This window comes from Oncorhynchus clarkii, unplaced genomic scaffold, assembly GCF_045791955.1.
Source record: "Oncorhynchus clarkii lewisi isolate Uvic-CL-2024 unplaced genomic scaffold, UVic_Ocla_1.0 unplaced_contig_11786_pilon_pilon, whole genome shotgun sequence".
Classification (NCBI taxonomy): domain Eukaryota; kingdom Metazoa; phylum Chordata; class Actinopteri; order Salmoniformes; family Salmonidae; genus Oncorhynchus; species Oncorhynchus clarkii.
The window spans coordinates 27,075-51,214 of NW_027258853.1; the positions used below are offsets into that span (position 1 = coordinate 27,075).

General features: G+C 50.0%; 1 protein-coding gene across 1 annotated transcript in view; it reads right to left on the reverse strand.

Annotated features, from left to right (window-relative positions):
- LOC139398813 (potassium channel subfamily T member 1-like) overlaps window positions 1-20,752 on the reverse strand; it is a gene marked incomplete at both ends in the record, with an annotated part of 47,448 nt that extends 26,696 nt beyond the window's left edge. Inside the window, 6 exons of the mRNA XM_071144591.1 lie at window positions 14,159-14,394; window positions 14,722-14,871; window positions 18,063-18,171; window positions 18,817-18,925; window positions 19,274-19,337; window positions 20,616-20,752. Of these exons, the coding sequence (XP_071000692.1) occupies window positions 14,159-14,394; window positions 14,722-14,871; window positions 18,063-18,171; window positions 18,817-18,925; window positions 19,274-19,337; window positions 20,616-20,752 (805 nt within the window). The remainder of the gene's footprint in view (window positions 1-14,158; window positions 14,395-14,721; window positions 14,872-18,062; window positions 18,172-18,816; window positions 18,926-19,273; window positions 19,338-20,615) is intronic.
- Between the last annotated feature and the right edge of the window lie 3,388 nt (window positions 20,753-24,140).

The following is a 24,140-nucleotide window of genomic DNA, read 5'->3' on the forward strand; positions in this document are numbered from 1 at the left end:
CCTCCCTCCCTCCCTCCCTCCCTCCCTCCCTCCCTGATCTTTATAAGACTTGGCCATTCCTCCTCCCTCCCCCCCTTCCTCCCTGATCTTTATAAGACTTGGCCATTCCTCCTCCCTCCCTCCCATCCTCCCTGATCTTTATAAGACTCGGCCATTCCTCCTCCCTCCCTCCCTCCTGATCTTTATAAGACTTGGCCATTCCTCCTCCCTCCCTCCCTTCCTCCCTGATCTTTATAAGACTCGGCCATTCCTCCTCCCTCCCTTCCTCCCTGATCTTTATAAGACTTGGCCATTCCTCCTCCCTCCCTCCCTTCCTCCCTGATCTTTATAAGACTCGGGCCATTCCTCCTCCCTCCCTCCCTTCCTCCCTGATCTTTATAAGACTCGGCCATTCCACCTCCCTCCCTCCCTCCCACCCTCCCTCCCTCCCTCCCTGATCTTTATAAGACTCGGGCCATTCCTCCTCCCTCCCTCCCTTCCTCCCTGATCTTTATAAGACTCGGGCCATTCCTCCTCCCTCCCTCCCTTCCTCCCTGATCTTTATAAGACTCGGCCATTCCTCCTCCCTCCCTCCCTCCTGATCTTTATAAGACTTGGCCATTCCTCCTCCCTCCCTCCCTTCCTCCCTGATCTTTATAAGACTCGGCCATTCCTCCTCCCTCCCTTCCTCCCTGATCTTTATAAGACTTGGCCATTCCTCCTCCCTCCCTCCCTTCCTCCCTGATCTTTATAAGACTCGGGCCATTCCTCCTCCCTCCCTCCCTTCCTCCCTGATCTTTATAAGACTCGGCCATTCCCCCTCCCTCCCTCCCTCCCACCCTCCCTCCCTCCCTCCCTGATCTTTATAAGACTCGGGCCATTCCTCCTCCCTCCCTCCCTTCCTCCCTGATCTTTATAAGACTCGGGCCATTCCTCCTCCCTCCCTCCCTTCCTCCCTGATCTTTATAAGACTCGGCCATTCCCCCTCCCTCCCTCCCTCCCACCTTCCCTCCCTCCCTCCCTCCCTCCCTGATCTTTATAAGACTCGGCCATTCCTCCTCACCCCCTCCCTCCCTGATCTTTATAAGACTCGGCCATTCCTCCTCCCTCCCTCCCTCCCTGATCTATATAAGACTTGGCCATTCCCCCTCCCTCCCTCCCTCCCTCCCTCCCTCCCTCCCTCCCTGATCTTTATAACTCTGTCATTCTCTCTCCCTCCCTCCCTCCCTGATCTTTATAAGACTCGGCCATTCCTCCTCCCTCCCTCCCTTCCTCCCTGATCTTTATAAGACTCGGCCATTCCTCCTCCCTCCCTCCCTCCCTCCCTGATCTTTATAAGACTTGGCCATTCCTCCTCCCTCCCCCCCTTCCTCCCTGATCTTTATAAGACTCGGCCATTCCTCCTCCCTCCCTCCCTTCCTCCCTGATCTTTATAAGACTCGGCCATTCCTCCTCCCTCCCTCCCTCCCTGATCTTTATAAGACTTGGCCATTCCTCCTCCCTCCCTCCCTTCCTCCCTGATCTTTATAAGACTCGGCCATTCCTCCTCCCTCCCTTCCTCCCTGATCTTTATAAGACTTGGCCATTCCTCCTCCCTCCCTCCCTTCCTCCCTGATCTTTATAAGACTTGGCCATTCCTCCTCCCTCCCTCCCTTCCTCCCTGATCTTTATAAGACTCGACCATTCCTCCTCCCTCCCCCCTTCCTCCCTGATCTTTATAAGGCTCGGCCATTCCTCCTCCCTCCCCCTCTTCCTCCCTGATCTTTATAAGACTCGGCCATTCCTCCTCCCTCCCTCCCTTCCTCCCTGATCTTTATAAGACTCGGCCATTCCTCCTCACTCCCTCCCTTCCTCCCTGATCTTTATAAGACTCGGCCATTCCTCCTCACCCCTCCCTCCCTGATCTTTATAAGACTCGGCCATTCCCCCTCCCTCCCTCCCTCCCTCCCTCCCTCCCTGATCTTTATAAGACTTGGCCATTCCTCCTCCCTCCCCCCCTTCCTCCCTGATCTTTATAAGACTTGGCCATTCCTCCTCCCTCCCTCCCATCCTCCCTGATCTTTATAAGACTCGGCCATTCCTCCTCCCTCCCTCCCTCCTGATCTTTATAAGACTTGGCCATTCCTCCTCCCTCCCTCCCTTCCTCCCTGATCTTTATAAGACTCGGCCATTCCTCCTCCCTCCCTTCCTCCCTGATCTTTATAAGACTTGGCCATTCCTCCTCCCTCCCTCCCTTCCTCCCTGATCTTTATAAGACTCGGGCCATTCCTCCTCCCTCCCTCCCTTCCTCCCTGATCTTTATAAGACTCGGCCATTCCCCCTCCCTCCCTCCCTCCCACCCTCCCTCCCTGATCTTTATAAGACTCGGCCATTCCTCCTCACCCCCTCCCTCCCTGATCTTTATAAGACTCGGCCATTCCTCCTCCCTCCCTCCCTCCCTGATCTATATAAGACTTGGCCATTCCCCCTCCCTCCCTCCCTCCCTCCCTCCCTCCCTCCCTCCCTCCCTCCCTCCCTCCCTCCCTCCCTCCCTGATCTTTATAACTCTGTCATTCTCTCTCCCTCCCTCCCTCCCTGATCTTTATAAGACTCGGCCATTCCTCCTCCCTCCCTCCCTTCCTCCCTGATCTTTATAAGACTCGGCCATTCCTCCTCCCTCCCTCCCTCCCTCCCTGATCTTTATAAGACTTGGCCATTACTCCTCCCTCCCCCCCTTCCTCCCTGATCTTTATAAGACTCGGCCATTCCTCCTCCCTCCCTCCCATCCTCCCTGATCTTTATAAGACTCGGCCATTCCTCCTCCCTCCCTCCCTCCCTGATCTTTATAAGACTTGGCCATTCCTCCTCCCTCCCTCCCTTCCTCCCTGATCTTTATAAGACTCGGCCATTCCTCCTCCCTCCCTCCCTCCCTCCCTCCCTCCCTCCCTCCCTCCCTGATCTTTATAAGACTCGGCCATTCCTCCTCCCTCCCTCCCTTCCTCCCTGATCTTTATAAGACTCGGCCATTCCTCCTCCCTCCCTCCCTTCCTCCCTGATCTTTATAAGACTCGGGCCATTCCTCCTCCCTCCCTCCCTTCCTCCCTGATCTTTATAAGACTCGGCCATTCCCCCTCCCTCCCTCCCTCCCACCCTCCCTCCCTCCCTTCCTGATCTTTATAAGACTCGGCCATTCCTCCTCACCCCCTCCCTCCCTGATCCTTATAAGACTCGGCCATTCCTCCTCCCTCCCTCCCTCCCTGATCTATATAAGACTTGGCCATTCCCCCTCCCTCCCTCCCTCCCTCCCTCCCTCCCTGATCTTTATAACTCTGTCATTCTCTCTCCCTCCCTCCCTCCCTGATCTTTATAAGACTCGGCCATTCCTCCTCCCTCCCTCCCTTCCTCCCTGATCTTTATAAGACTCGGCCATTCCTCCTCCCTCCCTCCCTCCCTCCCTGATCTTTATAAGACTTGGCCATTCCTCCTCCCTCCCCCCCTTCCTCCCTGATCTTTATAAGACTCGGCCATTCCTCCTCCCTCCCTCCCATCCTCCCTGATCTTTATAAGACTCGGCCATTCCTCCTCCCTCCCTCCCTCCCTGATCTTTATAAGACTTGGCCATTCCTCCTCCCTCCCTCCCTTCCTCCCTGATCTTTATAAGACTCGGCCATTCCTCCTCCCTCCCTTCCTCCCTGATCTTTATAAGACTTGGCCATTCTTCCTCCCTCCCTCCCTTCCTCCCTGATCTTTATAAGACTTGGCCATTCCTCCTCCCTCCCTCCCTTCCTCCCTGATCTTTATAAGACTCGACCATTCCTCCTCCCTCCCCCCTTCCTCCCTGATCTTTATAAGGCTCGGCCATTCCTCCTCCCTCCCCCACTTCCTCCCTGATCTTTATAAGACTTGGCCATTCCTCCTCCCTCCCTCCCTTCCTCCCTGATCTTTATAAGACTCGGCCATTCCTCCTCACTCCCTCCCTTCCTCCCTGATCTTTATAAGACTCGGCCATTCCTCCTCACCCCTCCCTCCCTGATCTTTATAAGACTCGGCCATTCCCCCTCCCTCCCTCCCTCCCTCCCTCCCTCCCTCCCTCCCTCCCTCCCTGATCTTTATAAGACTCGGCCATTCCTCCTCCCTCCCTCCCTCCCTGATCTTTATAAGACTCGGCCATTCCTCCTCACCCCCTCCCTCCCTGATCTTTATAAGACTCGGCCATTCCTCCTCACTCCCTTCATTCCTCCCTGATCTTTATAAGACTCGGCCATTCCTCCTCCCTCCCTCCCTCCCTGATCTTTATAAGACTCGGCCATTCCTCCTTACTCCCTCCCTTCCTCCCTGATCTTTATAAGACTCGGCCATTCCTCCTCCCTCCCTCCCTCCCTCCCTCCCTCCCTCCCTCCCTGATCTTTATAAGACTCGGCCATTCCTCCTCAACCCCTCCCTCCCTGATCTTTATAAGACTCGGCCATTCCTCCTCCCTCCCTCCCTCCCTCATCTATATAAGACTTGGCCATTCCCCCTCCCTCCCTCCCTCCCTCCCTCCCTCCCTCCCTCCCTGATCTTTATAACTCTGTCATTCTCTCTCCCTCCCTCCCTCCCTGATCTTTATAAGACTCGGCCATTCCTCCTCCCTCCCTCCCTTCCTCCCTGATCTTTATAAGACTCGGCCATTCCTCCTCCCTCCCTCCCTCCATGATCTTTATAAGACTTGGCCATTCCTCCTCCCTCCCCCCCTTCCTCCCTGATCTTTATAAGACTCGGCCATTCCTCCTCCCTCCCTCCCTTCCTCCCTGATCTTTATAAGACTCGGCCATTCCTCCTCCCTCCCTCCCTCCCTGATCTTTATAAGACTTGGCCATTCCTCCTCCCTCCCTCCCTTCCTCCCTGATCTTTATAAGACTCGGCCATTCCTCCTCCCTCCCTCCCTCCCTGATCTTTATAAGACTTGGCCATCCCTCCCTCCCTCCATCCCTCCCTCCCTCCCTCCCTCCCTCCCTCCCTCCCTCCCTCCCTCCCTCCCCCTCCCTGATCTTTATAAGACTCGGCCATTCCTCCTCCCTCCCTCCCTCCCTCCCTGATCTTTATAAGACTCGGCCATTCCTCCTCCCTCCCTCCCTCCCTCCCTGATCTTTATAAGACTCGGCCATTCCTCCTCCCTCCCTCCCTTCCTCCCTGATCTTTATAAGACTCGGGCCATTCCTCCTCCCTCCCTCCCTTCCTCCCTGATCTTTATAAGACTCGGCCATTCCTCCTTACTCCCTCCCTTCCTCCCTGATCTTTATAAGACTCGGCCATTCCTCCTCCCTCCCTCCCTCCCTCCCTCCCTGATCTTTATAAGACTCGGCCATTCCTCCTCAACCCCTCCCTCCCTGATCTTTATAAGACTCGGCCATTCCTCCTCCCTCCCTCCCTCCCTCATCTATATAAGACTTGGCCATTCCCCCTCCCTCCCTCCCTCCCTCCCTCCCTCCCTCCCTCCCTCCCTCCCTCCCTCCCTCCCTGATCTTTATAACTCTGTCATTCTCTCTCCCTCCCTCCCTCCCTGATCTTTATAAGACTCGGCCATTCCTCCTCCCTCCCTCCCTTCCTCCCTGATCTTTATAAGACTCGGCCATTCCTCCTCCCTCCCTCCCTCCATGATCTTTATAAGACTTGGCCATTCCTCCTCCCTCCCCCCCTTCCTCCCTGATCTTTATAAGACTCGGCCATTCCTCCTCCCTCCCTCCCTTCCTCCCTGATCTTTATAAGACTCGGCCATTCCTCCTCCCTCCCTCCCTCCCTGATCTTTATAAGACTTGGCCATTCCTCCTCCCTCCCTCCCTTCCTCCCTGATCTTTATAAGACTCGGCCATTCCTCCTCCCTCCCTCCCTCCCTGATCTTTATAAGACTTGGCCATCCCTCCCTCCCTCCCTCCCTCCCTCCCTCCCTCCCTCCCTCCCTCCCTGATCTTTATAAGACTCGGCCATTCCTCCTCCCTCCCTCCCTCCCTCCCTGATCTTTATAAGACTCGGCCATTCCTCCTCCCTCCCTCCCTCCCTCCCTGATCTTTATAAGACTCGGCCATTCCTCCTCCCTCCCTCCCTTCCTCCCTGATCTTTATAAGACTCGGGCCATTCCTCCTCCCTCCCTCCCTTCCTCCCTGATCTTTATAAGACTCGGCCATTCCCCCTCCCTCCCTCCCTCCCACCTTCCCTCCCTCCCTCCCTCCCTCCCTGATCTTTATAAGACTCGGCCATTCCTCCTCACCCCCTCCCTCCCTGATCTTTATAAGACTCGGCCATTCCTCCTCCCTCCCTCCCTCCCTGATCTATATAAGACTTGGCCATTCCCCCTCCCTCCCTCCCTCCCTCCCTCCCTCCCTCCCTCCCTCCCTCCCTCCCTCCCTCCCTCCCTGATCTTTATAACTCTGTCATTCTTTCTCCCTCCCTCCCTCCCTGATCTTTATAAGACTCGGCCATTCCTCCTCCCTCCCTCCCTCCCTCCCTGATCTTTATAAGACTCGGCCATTCCTCCTCCCTCCCTCCCTTCCTCCCTGATCTTTATAAGACTCGGGCAATTCCTCCTCCCTCCCTCCCTTCCTCCCTGATCTTTATAAGACTCGGCCATTCCCCCTCCCTCCCTCCCTCCCACCTTCCCTCCCTCCCTCCCTCCCTCCCTGATCTTTATAAGACTCGGCCATTCCTCCTCACCCCCTCCCTCCCTGATCTTTATAAGACTCGGCCATTCCTCCTCCCTCCCTCCCTCCCTGATCTATATAAGACTTGGCCATTCCCCCTCCCTCCCTCCCTCCCTCCCTCCCTCCCTCCCTCCCTCCCTCCCTCCCTCCCTCCCTGATCTTTATAACTCTGTCATTCTTTCTCCCTCCCTCCCTCCCTGATCTTTATAAGACTCGGCCATTCCTCCTCCCTCCCTCCCTTCCTCCCTGATCTTTATAAGACTCGGCCATTCCTCCTCCCTCCCTCCCTCCCTCCCTCCCTCCCTGATCTTTATAAGACTTGGCCATTCCTCCTCCCTCCCCCCCTTCCTCCCTGATCTTTATAAGACTCGGCCATTCCTCCTCCCTCCCTCCCTTCCTCCCTGATCTTTATAAGACTCGGCCATTCCTCCTCCCTCCCTCCCTCCCTGATCTTTATAAGACTTGGCCATTCCTCCTCCCTCCCTCCCTTCCTCCCTGATCTTTATAAGACTCGGCCATTCCTCCTCCCTCCCTTCCTCCCTGATCTTTATAAGACTTGGCCATTCCTCCTCCCTCCCTCCCTTCCTCCCTGATCTTTATAAGACTTGGCCATTCCTCCTCCCTCCCTCCCTTCCTCCCTGATCTTTATAAGACTCGACCATTCCTCCTCCCTCCCCCCTTCCTCCCTGATCTTTATAAGGCTCGGCCATTCCTCCTCCCTCCCCCTCTTCCTCCCTGATCTTTATAAGACTCGGCCATTCCTCCTCCCTCCCTCCCTTCCTCCCTGATCTTTATAAGACTCGGCCATTCCTCCTCACTCCCTCCCTTCCTCCCTGATCTTTATAAGACTCGGCCATTCCTCCTCACCCCTCCCTCCCTGATCTTTATAAGACTCGGCCATTCCCCCTCCCTCCCTCCCTCCCTCCCTCCCTCCCTGATCTTTATAAGACTTGGCCATTCCTCCTCCCTCCCCCCCTTCCTCCCTGATCTTTATAAGACTTGGCCATTCCTCCTCCCTCCCTCCCATCCTCCCTGATCTTTATAAGACTCGGCCATTCCTCCTCCCTCCCTCCCTCCCTGATCTTTATAAGACTTGGCCATTCCTCCTCCCTCCCTCCCTTCCTCCCTGATCTTTATAAGACTCGGCCATTCCTCCTCCCTCCCTTCCTCCCTGATCTTTATAAGACTTGGCCATTCCTCCTCCCTCCCTCCCTTCCTCCCTGATCTTTATAAGACTCGGGCCATTCCTCCTCCCTCCCTCCCTTCCTCCCTGATCTTTATAAGACTCGGCCATTCCCCCTCCCTCCCTCCCTCCCACCCTCCCTCCCTCCCTCCCTGATCTTTATAAGACTCGGCCATTCCTCCTCACCCCCTCCCTCCCTGATCTTTATAAGACTCGGCCATTCCTCCTCCCTCCCTCCCTCCCTGATCTATATAAGACTTGGCCATTCCCCCTCCCTCCCTCCCTCCCTCCCTCCCTCCCTCCCTCCCTCCCTCCCTGATCTTTATAACTCTGTCATTCTCTCTCCCTCCCTCCCTCCCTGATCTTTATAAGACTCGGCCATTCCTCCTCCCTCCCTCCCTTCCTCCCTGATCTTTATAAGACTCGGCCATTCCTCCTCCCTCCCGCCCTCCCTCCCTGATCTTTATAAGACTTGGCCATTCCTCCTCCCTCCCCCCCTTCCTCCCTGATCTTTATAAGACTCGGCCATTCCTCCTCCCTCCCTCCCATCCTCCCTGATCTTTATAAGACTCGGCCATTCCTCCTCCCTCCCTCCCTCCCTGATCTTTATAAGACTTGGCCATTCCTCCTCCCTCCCTCCCTTCCTCCCTGATCTTTATAAGACTCGGCCATTCCTCCTCCCTCCCTTCCTCCCTGATCTTTATAAGACTCGGCCATTCCTCCTCCCTCCCTCCCTCCCTCCCTCCCTCCCTCCCTCCCTGATCTTTATAAGACTCGGCCATTCCTCCTCCCTCCCTCCCTTCCTCCCTGATCTTTATAAGACTCGGCCATTCCCCCTCCCTCCCTCCCTCCCACCCTCCCTCCCTCCCTTCCTGATCTTTATAAGACTCGGCCATTCCTCCTCACCCCCTCCCTCCCTGATCCTTATAAGACTCGGCCATTCCTCCTCCCTCCCTCCCTCCCTGATCTATATAAGACTTGGCCATTCCCCCTCCCTCCCTCCCTCCCTCCCTCCCTGATCTTTATAACTCTGTCATTCTCTCTCCCTCCCTCCCTCCCTGATCTTTATAAGACTCGGCCATTCCTCCTCCCTCCCTCCCTTCCTCCCTGATCTTTATAAGACTCGGCCATTCCTCCTCCCTCCCTCCCTCCCTCCCTGATCTTTATAAGACTTGGCCATTCCTCCTCCCTCCCCCCCTTCCTCCCTGATCTTTATAAGACTCGGCCATTCCTCCTCCCTCCCTCCCATCCTCCCTGATCTTTATAAGACTCGGCCATTCCTCCTCCCTCCCTCCCTCCCTGATCTTTATAAGACTTGGCCATTCCTCCTCCCTCCCTCCCTTCCTCCCTGATCTTTATAAGACTCGGCCATTCCTCCTCCCTCCCTTCCTCCCTGATCTTTATAAGACTTGGCCATTCTTCCTCCCTCCCTCCCTTCCTCCCTGATCTTTATAAGACTTGGCCATTCCTCCTCCCTCCCTCCCTTCCTCCCTGATCTTTATAAGACTCGACCATTCCTCCTCCCTCCCCCCTTCCTCCCTGATCTTTATAAGGCTCGGCCATTCCTCCTCCCTCCCCCTCTTCCTCCCTGATCTTTATAAGACTTGGCCATTCCTCCTCCCTCCCTCCCTTCCTCCCTGATCTTTATAAGACTCGGCCATTCCTCCTCACTCCCTCCCTTCCTCCCTGATCTTTATAAGACTCGGCCATTCCTCCTCACCCCTCCCTCCCTGATCTTTATAAGACTCGGCCATTCCCCCTCCCTCCCTCCCTCCCTCCCTCCCTCCCTCCCTCCCTCCCTCCCTCCCTCCCTGATCTTTATAAGACTCGGCCATTCCTCCTCCCTCCCTCCCTCCCTGATCTTTATAAGACTCGGCCATTCCTCCTCACCCCCTCCCTCCCTGATCTTTATAAGACTCGGCCATTCCTCCTCACTCCCTTCATTCCTCCCTGATCTTTATAAGACTCGGCCATTCCTCCTCCCTCACTCCCTCCCTCCCTCCCTGATCTTTATAAGACTCGGCCATTCCTCCTTACTCCCTCCCTTCCTCCCTGATCTTTATAAGACTCGGCCATTCCTCCTCCCTCCCTCCCTCCCTCCCTCCCTGATCTTTATAAGACTCGGCCATTCCTCCTCAACCCCTCCCTCCCTGATCTTTATAAGACTCGGCCATTCCTCCTCCCTCCCTCCCTCCCTCATCTATATAAGACTTGGCCATTCCCCCTCCCTCCCTCCCTCCCTCCCTCCCTCCCTCCCTCCCTCCCTCCCTCCCTCCCTCCCTCCCTCCCTGATATTTATAACTCTGTCATTCTCTCTCCCTCCCTCCCTCCCTGATCTTTATAAGACTCGGCCATTCCTCCTCCCTCCCTCCCTTCCTCCCTGATCTTTATAAGACTCGGCCATTCCTCCTCCCTCCCTCCCTCCCTCCATGATCTTTATAAGACTTGGCCATTCCTCCTCCCTCCCCCCCTTCCTCCCTGATCTTTATAAGACTCGGCCATTCCTCCTCCCTCCCTCCCTTCCTCCCTGATCTTTATAAGACTCGGCCATTCCTCCTCCCTCCCTCCCTCCCTGATCTTTATAAGACTTGGCCATTCCTCCTCCCTCCCTCCCTTCCTCCCTGATCTTTATAAGACTCGGCCATTCCTCCTCCCTCCCTCCCTCCCTGATCTTTATAAGACTTGGCCATCCCTCCCTCCCTCCCTCCCTCCCTCCCTCCCTCCCTCCCTCCCTCCCTCCCTCCCTCCCTGATCTTTATAAGACTCGGCCATTCCTCCTCCCTCCCTCCCTCCCTCCCTGATCTTTATAAGACTCGGCCATTCCTCCTCCCTCCCTCCCTCCCTCCCTGATCTTTATAAGACTCGGCCATTCCTCCTCCCTCCCTCCCTTCCTCCCTGATCTTTATAAGACTCGGGCCGTTCCTCCTCCCTCCCTCCCTTCCTCCCTGATCTTTATAAGACTCGGCCATTCCCCCTCCCTCCCTCCCTCCCACCTTCCCTCCCTCCCTCCCTCCCTCCCTGATCTTTATAAGACTCGGCCATTCCTCCTCACCCCCTCCCTACCTGATCTTTATAAGACTCGGCCATTCCTCCTCCCTCCCTCCCTCCCTGATCTATATAAGACTTGGCCATTCCCCCTCCCTCCCTCCCTCCCTCCCTCCCTCCCTCCCTCCCTCCCTCCCTCCCTCCCTCCCTCCCTCCCTGATCTTTATAACTCTGTCATTCTCTCTCCCTCCCTCCCTCCCTGATCTTTATAAGACTCGGCCATTCCTCCTCCCTCCCTCCCTTCCTCCCTGATCTTTATAAGACTCGGCCATTCCTCCTCCCTCCCTCCCTCCCTCCCTGATCTTTATAAGACTTGGCCATTCCTCCTCCCTCCCCCCCTTCCTCCCTGATCTTTATAAGACTCGGCCATTCCTCCTCCCTCCCTCCCTTCCTCCCTGATCTTTATAAGACTCGGCCATTCCTCCTCCCTCCCTCCCTCCCTGATCTTTATAAGACTTGGCCATTCCTCCTCCCTCCCTCCCTTCCTCCCTGATCTTTATAAGACTCGGCCATTCCTCCTCCCTCCCTTCCTCCCTGATCTTTATAAGACTTGGCCATTCCTCCTCCCTCCCTCCCTTCCTCCCTGATCTTTATAAGACTTGGCCATTCCTCCTCCCTCCCTCCCTTCCTCCCTGATCTTTATAAGACTCGACCATTCCTCCTCCCTCCCCCCTTCCTCCCTGATCTTTATAAGGCTCGGCCATTCCTCCTCCCTCCCCCTCTTCCTCCCTGATCTTTATAAGACTCGGCCATTCCTCCTCCCTCCCTCCCTTCCTCCCTGATCTTTATAAGACTCGGCCATTCCTCCTCACTCCCTCCCTTCCTCCCTGATCTTTATAAGACTCGGCCATTCCTCCTCACCCCTCCCTCCCTGATCTTTATAAGACTCGGCCATTCCCCCTCCCTCCCTCCCTCCCTCCCTCCCTCCCTCCCTCCCTCCCTCCCTCCCTCCCTCCCTCCCTCCCTCCCTCCCTGATCTTTATAAGACTCGGCCATTCCTCCTCACCCCCTCCCTCCCTGATCTTTATAAGACTCGGCCATTCCTCCTCACTCCCTTCATTCCTCCCTGATCTTTATAAGACTCGGCCATTCCTCCTCCCTCCCTCCCTCCCTCCCTCCCTCCCTCCCTGATCTTTATAAGACTCGGCCATTCCTCCTTACTCCCTCCCTTCCTCCCTGATCTTTATAAGACTCGGCCATTCCTCCTCCCTCCCTCCCTCCCTCCCTGATCTTTATAAGACTCGGCCATTCCTCCTCACCCCCTCCCTCCCTGATCTTTATAAGACTCGGCCATTCCTCCTCCCTCCCTCCCTCCCTCATCTATATAAGACTTGGCCATTCCCCCTCCCTCCCTCCCTCCCTCCCTCCCTCCCTCCCTCCCTCCCTCCCTCCCTCCCTCCCTCCCTCCCTGATCTTTATAACTCTGTCATTCTCTCTCCCTCCCTCCCTCCCTGATCTTTATAAGACTCGGCCATTCCTCCTCCCTCCCTCCCTTCCTCCCTGATCTTTATAAGACTCGGCCATTCCTCCTCCCTCCCTCCCTCCCTCCCTGATCTTTATAAGACTTGGCCATTCCTCCTCCCTCCCCCCCTTCCTCCCTGATCTTTATAAGACTCAGCCATTCCTCCTCCCTCCCTCCCTTCCTCCCTGATCTTTATAAGACTCGGCCATTCCTCCTCCCTCCCTCCCTCCCTGATCTTTATAAGACTTGGCCATTCCTCCTCCCTCCCTCCCTTCCTCCCTGATCTTTATAAGACTCGGCCATTCCTCCTCCCTCCCTTCCTCCCTGATCTTTATAAGACTTGGCCATTCCTCCTCCCTCCCTCCCTTCCTCGCTGATCTTTATAAGACTTGGCCATTCCTCCTCCCTCCCTCCCTTCCTCCCTGATCTTTATAAGACTCGGCCATTCCTCCTCCCTCCCCCCTTCCTCCCTGATCTTTATAAGGCTCGGCCATTCCTCCTCCCTCCCTCCCTTCCTCCCTGATCTTTATAAGACTCGGCCATTCCTCCTCCCTCCCTCCCTCCCTGATCTTTATAAGACTTGGCCATCCCTCCCTCCCTCCCTCCCTCCCTCCCTCCCTCCCTCCCTCCCTCCCTCCCTCCCTCCCTCCCTCCCTCCCTCCCTCCCTGATCTTTATAAGACTCGGCCTTTCCTCCTCCCTCCCCCTCTTCCTCCCTGATCTTTATAAGACTCGGCCATTCCTCCTCCCTCCCTCCCTTCCTCCCTGATCTTTATAAGACTCGGCCATTCCTCCTCACTCCCTCCCTTCCTCCCTGATCTTTATAAGACTCGGCCATTCCTCCTCACCCCTCCCTCCCTGATCTTTATAAGACTCGGCCATTCCCCCTCCCTCCCTCCCTCCCTCCCTCCCTCCCTCCCTGATCTTTATAAGACTCGGCCATTCCTCCTCCCTCCCTCCCTCCCTGATCTTTATAAGACTCGGCCATTCCTCCTCACCCCCTCCCTCCCTGATCTTTATAAGACTCGGCCATTCCTCCTCACTCCCTTCATTCCTCCCTGATCTTTATAAGACTCGGCCATTCCTCCTCCTTCCCTCCCTCCCTCCCTCCCTCCCTCCCTCCCTCCCTCCCTGATCTTTATAAGACTCGGCCATTCCTCCTTACTCCCTCCCTTCCTCCCTGATCTTTATAAGACTCGGCCATTCCTCCTCCCTCCCTCCCTCCCTCCCTCCCTGATCTTTATAAGACCCGGCCATTCCTCCTCATCCCCTCCCTTCCTCCCTGATCTTTATAAGATTCGGCCATTTCTCCTCACCCCTCCCTCCCTGATCTTTATAAGACTCGGCCATTCTTCATCACTCCCTACTCGACTCTCATTCTGCATTAGGCTCACCTGTGTTGGGGAAGCTACTCTGAACATATAGTTTACCAAGCTACCAATTACTTCACACTGGAATAAGTTAAGCTACACTAAAGCTACCCTTAAGAAAAATTATCAAAAATGTCATAGACTACAAATTGCAAGAACAGATCACTCTGTAGTCAGATGTCAACATAATGTGTGATTTAGCCTAAAAAACACAGACATTTCAAATAGTTAGCTACACCACTACATGGCAAAACAAGTTATTAATTACTGAACAAAACACTACAAATGTTAGAATTTAGATCAACTACAACCAAGCTAGTGCAAAATGTACTGTAATTAAATTACTAGTTGTTACATTACATGTAGTTCATTACCTCCCAACACTGAGGCTCACCCATCCCTCCTCCCTCTCATCTGCTCCCTTTTACTAAGCTATCCCTCCCTCCCTTCCCTTCGTTCCTCACCCATACTGGCGATGATGCTGTGTACAGGCAGCCTGGAGGGGGCATCGTACAGCCCGGCCACCGGCAGGCCCTTGTTGTCCTTCTCCTCCTGTTTAAAGATGAAGGCGCTGTTCTCCTCCTTGGTGATGTTGATGTAGTAGCAAGTGTCTGGGGCAGCCATGATGTGGCGAGGACCAGGGTTCAGCAGGATGCTCTTGTTGTCCTCCCTCTTCACCCCGATCAGACACACACCATACCTGAGGGGAGATGAAGAACAGCCATCTGGTATGCTGTGCTTAGTGTAATCCAGTGGTGCCCAACTCTGGTTCTAAAGGGCTTCTGGCTACAGGCTATGCCGGTTTGCCTTGGTTTGACAGAGAGTGTTTAACCTTGAAGCCATGAACCAAGAGACAAATACCCAGGGAGCTAATCTAATCGAAACCCAAGAATATGCCACATATTTATAGATGTATCAATCAAGTCCCAGGGGAAACGGACACTAAGATTGCTGTCCTCAAGGTTTGCAGAGTGTCAGAGAACAGCAAGAAGTTCTTATACAATGGCATGGCAAGAAGTCTACTCACTTCTTGTGTGCGTGGAAGGAGGCATATGTGAAACTCTTCCCATCATACTCCCCAAAGAACTTGCTGTCACAGAGGCGGATATGGTAGACCTCGTTCCCCGAGCACCGTCCGTACGTCCTCTGCCACTGTTCTGGAGACAGCTGGCCTTCCCTGTAGTCAAAAACAGAAGAAGTGGAGAAAACTCATTGTGGCCTTATGTCCCAATGGGGAGGAATATGACTGATGAAGTAAGGGGATGAAGATGACTGATGAAGTAAGGTGATGAAGATGACTGATGAAGTAATGTGATGAAAATGATTGATAAAGTAAGGGGATGAAGATGACTGATGAAGTAAGGTGATGAAGATGACTGATGACGTAAGGTGATGAAAATGATTGATGAAGTAAGGGGATGAAGATGACTGATGACGTAAGGTGATGAAAATGATTGATGAAGTAAGGGGATGAAGATGACTGATGACGTAAGGTGATGAAAATGATTGATGAAGTAATGGGATGAAGATAACTAATGACGTAAGGAAATTAAGATTGATGAAGTAAGGGGATGAAGATGACTGATGACGTAAGGTGATGAAAATGATTGATGAAGTAAGGGGATGAAGATGACTGATGACGTAAGGTGATGAAAATGATTGATGAAGTAAGGGGATGAAGATGACTGATGACGTAAGGTGATGAAAATGATTGATGAAGTAATGGGATGAAGATAACTAATGACGTAAGGAAATTAAGATTGATGAAGTAAGGGGATGAAGATGACTGATGACGTAAGGTGATGAAAATGATTGATGAAGTAAGGGGATGAAGATGACTGATGACGTAAGGTGATGAAAATGATTGATGAAGTAAGGGGATGAAGATGACTGATGACGTAAGGTGATGAAAATGATTGATGAAGTAAGGGGATGAAGATGACTGATGACGTAAGGTGATGAAAATGATTGATGAAGTAATGGGATGAAGATAACTAATGACGTAAGGAAATTAAGATTGATGAAGTAAGGGGATGAAGATGACTGATGACGTAAGGTGATGAAAATGATTGATGAAGTAAGGGGATGAAGATGACTGATGACGTAAGGTGATGAAAATGATTGATGAAGTAAGGGGATGAAGATGACTGATGACGTAAGGTGATGAAAATGATTGATGAAGTAATGGGATGAAGATAACTAATGACGTAAGGAAATTAAGATTGATGAAGTAAGGGGATGAAGATGACTGATGACGTAAGGTGATGAAAATGATTGATGAAGTAAGGGGATGAAGATGACTGATGACGTAAGGTGATGAAAATGATTGATGAAGTAAGGGGATGAAGATGACTGATGACGTAAGGTGATGAAAATGATTGATGAAGTAATGGGATGAAGATAACTAATGACGTAAGGAAATTAAGATTGATGAAGTAAGGGGATGAAGATGACTGATGACGTAAGGTGATGAAAATGATTGATGAAGTAAGGGGATGAAGATGACTGATGACGTAAGGTGATGAAAATGATTGATGAAGTAAGGGGATGAAGATGACTGATGACGTAAGGTGATGAAAATGATTGATGAAGTAATGGGATGAAGATAACTAATGACGTAAGGAAATTAAGATTGATGAAGTAAGGGGATGAAGATGACTGATGACGTAAGGTGATGAAAATGATTGACGAAGTAAGGGGATGAAGATGACTGATGACGTAAGGTGATGAAAATGATTGATGAAGTAAGGGGATGAAGATGACTGATGACGTAAGGTGATGAAAATGATTGATGAAGTAAGGCGATGAAGATGACTGATGACGTAAGGTGATGAAAATGATTGATGAAGTAATGGGATGAAGATAACTAATGACGTAAGGAAATTAAGATTGATGAAGTAAGGGGATGAAGATGACTGATGACGTAAGGTGATGAAAATGATTGATGAAGTAAGGGGATGAAGATGACTGATGACGTAAGGTGATGAAAATGATTGATGAAGTAAGGCGATGAAGATGAGTGATGAAGCCTTGACCTGAGATGTTAAAGAAACATGAAGGACTATGAGGGCCTGTGACAGTGATGAACTATCATGTAGAGACTCTGATACCCTTTTCACATTACTGTCTCCACCTGACCCGTAATGTGCTGTTTGAGATATTTTATTTTCCAGCAGAGTTCCAGTAACTATAGTCAGAGAGGTCATGCCCATATGGCGCGTAGGGGCACGCGGCCCCTCAAATTTGTCCTGTTAAAAACGTTAAATGTAAAAATATATATATTTTGTCTTTTCTGGTATGGTATCATTTTTTGTTGTTGTTTCTCTGTAATACTACAGGCCACATATGAATTGTATGAAGTTGTCTTTAGCCCAGATAGGTTACCCATCTCCCAACCTCATAACTAGCTACCAAGAAGTAATTTCAGGCTATCAATCAAGTTAGACCATCTCCCAACTCATTGTAATTCCCTGACTTGATTTGCAACTCAGCGCCTTTCCTTGTCTTGATTGACAGCTCCATCAAACAAATTGCTTCTGAACTTTTATGAGCTTGTAACTCCAACCAATAATTACCTTGTTGAGAATAAGGTCATCCCAACACAGCAATTACTCTCTCTCTCTCTCTCTCTCTCACGCTCTCTCTATCATTCTCTCTCACTCTCTCTCGCTCTCTCATTCTCTCTCATTCTCTCTCTCTCATTCTCTCTCCTCATTCTCTCACTCTCATTCTCTCTCTCTCATGCTCTCACTCTCTCTCTCTCTCTCTCTCTCACTCTCTCTCTTTCTCTCTCACTCTCTCTCACTCCGTCTCTTCTCTTTCTCTCTACCTTTTAACCTTTTAATCAATCTGATGACTTCAGAGAAAACTCATTTATTGGAGTTGTCTTTTCCCAAAAAAACTGTCACCATGTATGACATAGCCTTTCTAATTATTTCCATAAAGAGGATAAGAATGGATTCTCTGCTGCGTCAAGCTGTTGATATTATAAGGATGCTGAAAAGATTTTATCATCTTGGCTTGGTGTTGATGGCAGCGCGCAGTGAGATTGATGAGTGTGGAGGCCCAAGGTAAAGTTTATGGCAACGCAGTAGATTTCAGGGAGGAGTCATTAATTAGGTACATGCTTTAGACTAATGACAAATGTGCCTGTTGTTGTTGTCGTAGCAACTTGGGACTTGTTTACAAAGGAGAACACCTCATTCACAAAACAAAACCTGCAACGATCTCTGTATAATAAGGCATTTTATTTGTAGAACGCTTTCTCACAAACCCAAAGATTGAGGTTTATGGTTTCAATAGTGATACCTCATTGTGGAGTTTTCAGTAGGAGGAGAGAATCATCAGTGTTTTAATGGGTGTACTCACTGTCCTCTGGAAGTGTGCACCAGGAGTGTGACCAGTGTGGATGTGGCTGGACAAACACAGTTCAGGGCCAGCATGGCGAACTTGAATTCCTCCTCACACACTACGTGATCTAACAAATAAAACAGAATACTGCAAGTCAGAGCAAATAGGTGATGTAACAACTTTGTTTTGAAAGGAATGCACCGGACAGAGATGGAGAGAGGGAGCTGGGGATGGGGGGGACTGAGGGGAGGGAGCTGGGGATGGGGGGGACTGAGGGGAGGGAGCTGGGGATGGGGGGGACTGAGGGGAGGGAGCTGGGGATGGGGGGGACTGAGGGGAGGGAGCTGGGGATGGGGGGGACTGAGGGGAGGGAGCTGGGGATGGGGGCGACTGAGGGGAGGGAGAAAAACACAGAGTTGGAGAAAGAGAGTAAAAAAGAGAGAGAGGGACCGGGAGACAACAGTCTAAGAGACAGGGAGACTGAGAGAAAGAGAAAGAGGGACAGGGAGACAACAGTCTAAGAGACAGGGAGACTGAGAGAAAGAGAGAGAGGGACAGGGAGACTGAGAGAAAGAGAGATTGGGACAGGGAGACTGAGAGAAAGAGAGATTGGGACAGGGAGACTGAGAGAGAGAGAGGGACAGGGAAACAGAGAGAGAGAGGGAATGGGAGCCTGATAGAAAGAGACAGAGGGACAGGGAGACTGATAGAAAGAGACAGAGAGGGACAGGGATACTGATAGAAAGAGACAGAGAGAGCAAGGAAAGCTCACCAGCAAACTTCACATGGAATTTGTTCTCTGGTTTGAGTATCTGGACATACAGGGGGCAGTTTGGGGCAAAGTCCTTCACAGCCCAGGCTCTGAGGATGGTCTGGTGGTCCTGCAGGACAAAACAACATTCATTTCCATCTGCTACTTCTAACACTTTCACCCTCACTCAACCGGAAATGTAATTTCGATTTTATGAGTCCTTTTATGAGGCCAGCCGGACTGTTATGTGCATACAATATGAGTTTATAAATCCAATACTTATTTTTCATTTCTGTCCATTTTGTAAAATCAGCTGAGTGGAAAATTAAACTAGTTCTTAAGCCACAGGTCCAATACGCACAATCTCACTGAGTTAGAGTGGAAATATTCAGTTAATTGCAATCACAACTCAATTCATGTATTGAGTAAGGATTGCAATGCGCTAATTATGAAGTCATGAGCCTGATAATGAACTTACAGCCGCAGTGCGGTCCACCTCATTCCTACTGCTCAGGATAAAACAGGCTTCTGCATCATCCATCCTGTAGGAAACAAACTGGTTTAACAGAAAACACACACACACACACACACACACACACACACACACACACACACACACACACACACACACACACACACACACACACACACACACACACACACACACACACACACACACACACACACACACACACACACACACACACACACCAGGGCCAGGGAAGCTTCAGACAGGTAATATTAGTGAGAACTGTCCAAGAGAAAAGCTAAGAGGCTAAAATCTGCATGCTGTTGTAATGTTCACCGTATTGTCACACTTTATTACTGTCATGGTTTTCATCAGAGTATTTTCATGTGATAACGGCAGAGTGGATGGGTGAGCTGCTGGGTGAATTTATGACTGTTATCACTGAACGACCATGCAGTCCTGTGCTGCAGTGGACAGGGTAAATGTCATGCCATCCCAGTTTCCTCTCATGGGGACAAGCAGTATTACCACAATTCAACCATCCATCACCACCCCTTAACATCCACCCTATGACTACAATAAAATCAGAGCAGCTGCATATATCAATGGCTTCCTGTATTGTGTTCCTGACAGGGCAACTTCTGCCACTGCCAACACTGCCAACACGATTTGATGTGATCGATCTCAGCTATGATTTGTGTTGATGCATATGAACTTGGCTGTTGTGATGAGAGTGAGCCGTATGGAGAAATCCCATTACACTGATATACTAGGAGAGGACTAGCCATCTGAATTAACACCTTTGACTGACCTTTCCTGACTTTACCACTCTCTTATCTGTCAGCAGCACAAGGTGCACAAACTCACTCCCAGACTCTAGATTCATATCTGAGATCAGAAAGCCTATCAACCCGTAACTGAACTGTGAGGACTCAACAACAGGCTCATTAGAGGTTTAATCTGATCTGCAATTACCAACTCAGGCCTCTGTGACCTGAACGGATGGTGTTATGATCTTCTCTGATGCCCCTTGCTTCCCTTTACACTCTTAGAAAAAAAAGTGCTTTTTAGAACTATAACTTTTTGGTTCCAGGTTGTCGTAGGGTTCTACATGGAACACAAAATAGTTATACCTGGAACCACAAAGGGTTCTAACTGGATCCAAAAAGTGTTCTCCTATGGGGACGGCCGAAGAACCGTATTGGAACCCTCTTTTTGCAAATAAAACCGTAATAGAATGGAGCTGTCAAAGTGATGTTTCTTTCTATTTATTCCACAAAGTTCCCCTGCGGAACACTACCCTTCTCTCCCATCGAGACTCTTTAGGCCCAGTGGGCGGTGGGTCACTCACTTGGCCCTCATAAGGTCTGTGTCTTTGAGCGCTGATCCCTGGAGATAGATGACCCTCTGGGACCACAGGGGGATCTGGAGGACACGGCGCACCTGGATGTCCATCTCCGTAGGACACAGGATCACCACATAGTAGTCCTGCAGGGTAGATACCTGTTAGATACCTAACATCAGGAGAGCAGGGTAGATACCTAACATCAGGAGAGCAGGGTAGATACCTGTTAGATACCTAACATCAGGAGAGCAGGGTAGATACCTGTTAGATACCTAACATCAGGAGAGCAGGGTAGATACCTGTTAGAAACCTAACATCAGGAGAGCAGGGTAGATAACCTGTTAGATACCTAACATCAGGAGAGCAGGGTAGATACCTGTTAGAAACCTAACATCAGGAGAGCAGGGTAGATACCTGTTAGAAACCTAACATCTACACTGAAGTTTTGCATATTTTATTATATTTTGTCAGCTAAATGCACATTGTGTTAGGAACCAGAGTTGATTGTCTAAATGACTTGTGCGCTAAATAAAACATCAATATTGAGGTATGTCCTTTAGTGCAATTCCTGTAGAGACCTACCAAATAACATAGCTCTATTCCTGTAGAGACCTACCAAATAACATACCTCTATTCCTGTAGAGACCTACCAAATAACATAGCTCTATTCCTGTAGAGACCTACCAAATAACATAGCTCTATTCCTGTAGAGACCTACCAAATAACATAGCTCTATTCCTGTAGAGAACTACCAAATAACATAGCTCTATTCCTGTAGAGACCTAACAAATAACATAGCTCTATTCCTGTAGAGACCTACCAAATAACATAGCTCTATTCCTGTAGAGACCTACCAAATAACATAGCCCTGAACAAGGGCTCTATTCCTGTAGAGACCTACCAAATAACATAGCTCTATTCCTGTAGAGAACTACCAAATAACATAGCTCTATTCCTGTAGAGACCTACCAAATAACATAGCTCTATTCCTGTAGAGACCTACCAAATAACATACCTCTATTCCTGTAGAGACCTACCAAATAACATAGCTCTATTCCTGTAGAGACCTACCAAATAACATAGCTCTATTCCTGTAGAGACCTACCAAATAACATAGCTCTATTCCTGTAGAGACCTACCAAATAACATAGCCCTGAACAAGGGCTCTATTCCTGTAGAGACCTACCAAATAACATAGCTCTATTCCTGTAGAGAACTACCAAATAACATAGCTCTATTCCTGTAGAGACCTAACAAATAACATAGCTCTATTCCTGTAGAGACCTACCAAATAACATAGCTCTATTCCTGTAGAGACCTACCAAATAACATAGCTCTATTCCTGTAGAGAACTACCAAATAACATAGCTCTATTCCTGTAGAGACCTACCAAATAACATAGCTCTATTCCTGTAGAGACCTACCAAATAACATAGCTCTATTCCTGTAGAGAACTACCAAATAACATAGCTCTATTCCTGTAGAGACCTACCAAATAACATAGCTCTATTCCTGTAGAGACCTACCAAATAACATATCCCTGAACAAGGGCTCTATTCCTGTAGAGACCTTCCAAATAACATAGCCCTGAACAAGGGCTCTATTCCTGTAGAGACCTACCAAATAACAAAGCCCTGAACAAGGGCTCTATTCCTGTAGAGACCTACCAAATAACATAGCCCTGAACAAGGGCGCTATTACTGTAGAGACCCACCAATATCATAGCCTTCCTCTATTACTGTAGAGACCTATCAATATTATAGCCTCTCTATTACTGTAGAGACCTACCAATATCATAGCCTTCCTCTATTACTGTAGAGACCTACCAATATCATAGTCTTCCTCTATTCCTGTAGAGACCTACCAATATCATAGCCTCTCTATTACTGTAGAGACCTACCAATATCATAGCCTCTCTATTACTGTAGAGACCTACCAATATCATAGCCTCTCTATTACTGTAGAGACCTACCAATATCATAGCCTCTCTATTACTGTAGAGACCTACCAATATCATAGCCTTCCTCTATTACTGTAGAAACCTACCAATAGCATAGCCTCTCTATTACTGTAGAGACCTACCAATATCATAGCCTTCCTCTATTACTGTAGAGACCTACCAATATCATAGCCTCTCTATTACTGTAGAGACCTACCAATATCATAGCCTCTCTATTACTGTAGAGACCTACCAATATCATAGTCTTCCTCTATTACTGTAGAGACCTACCAATATCATAGCCTTCCTCTATTCCTGTAGAGACCTACCAAAATCATTTTCTTCCTCTATTACTGTAGAGACCTACCAATATCATAGCCTTCCTCTATTACTGTAGAGACCTACCAATATCATATCCTTCCTCTATTACTGTAGAGACCTACCAATATCATAGCCTCTCTATTAATGTAGACACATACCAATACCATAGCCTTCCTCTATTACTGTAGAGACCTACCAATATCATAGCCTCTCTATTACTGTAGAGACCTACCAATATCGTAGTCTCTCTATTAATGTAGACACATACCAATACCATAGCCTTCCTCTATTACTGTAGAGACCTACCAATATCATAGCCTCTCTATTACTGTAAAGACCTACCAATATCATAGCCTCTCTATTACTGTAGATACCAACCAATATCATAGCCTCTCTATTACTGTAGAGACCTACCAATATCATAGCCTCTCTATTGCTGTAGAGACCTACCAATTTCATAGCCTCTCTATTCCTGTAGAGACCTACCAATATCATAGCCTCTCTATTACTGTAGAGACCTACCAATATCATAGCCTTCCTCTATTACTGTAGAGACCTACCAATATCATAGCCTCTCTATTCCTGTAGAGACCTACCAATATCATAGCCTCTCTATTACTGTAGAGACCTACCAATATCATAGCCTCTCTATTACTGTAGAGACCTACCAATATCATAGCCTCTCTATTACTGTAGAGACCCACCAATATCATAGCCTTCATCTATTACTGTAGAGACCCACCAATATCATTTTCTTCCTCTATTACTGTAGAGACCTACCAATATCATAGCCTTCCTCTATTACTGTAGAGACCTACCAATTTCATAGCCTCTCTATTCCTGTAGAGACCTACCAATATCATGTTCTTCCTCTATTACTGTAGAGACCTACCAATATCATAGCCTTCCTCTATTCCTGTAGAGACCTACCAATATAATTTTCTTCCTCTATTACTGTAGAGACCTACCAATATCATAGCCTTCCTCTATTACTGTAGAGACCTACCAATATCATAGCCTTCCTCTATTACTGTAGAGACCTACCAATATCGTAGTCTCTCTATTAATGTAGACACATACCAATACCATAGCCTCTCTATTACTGTAGAGACCTACCAATATCATAGCCTCTCTATTACTGTAAAGACCTACCAATATCATAGCCTCTCTATTACTGTAGAGACCTACCAATATCGTAGTCTCTCTATTAATGTAGACACATACCAATACCATAGCCTTCCTCTATTACTGTAGAGACCTACCAATATCAC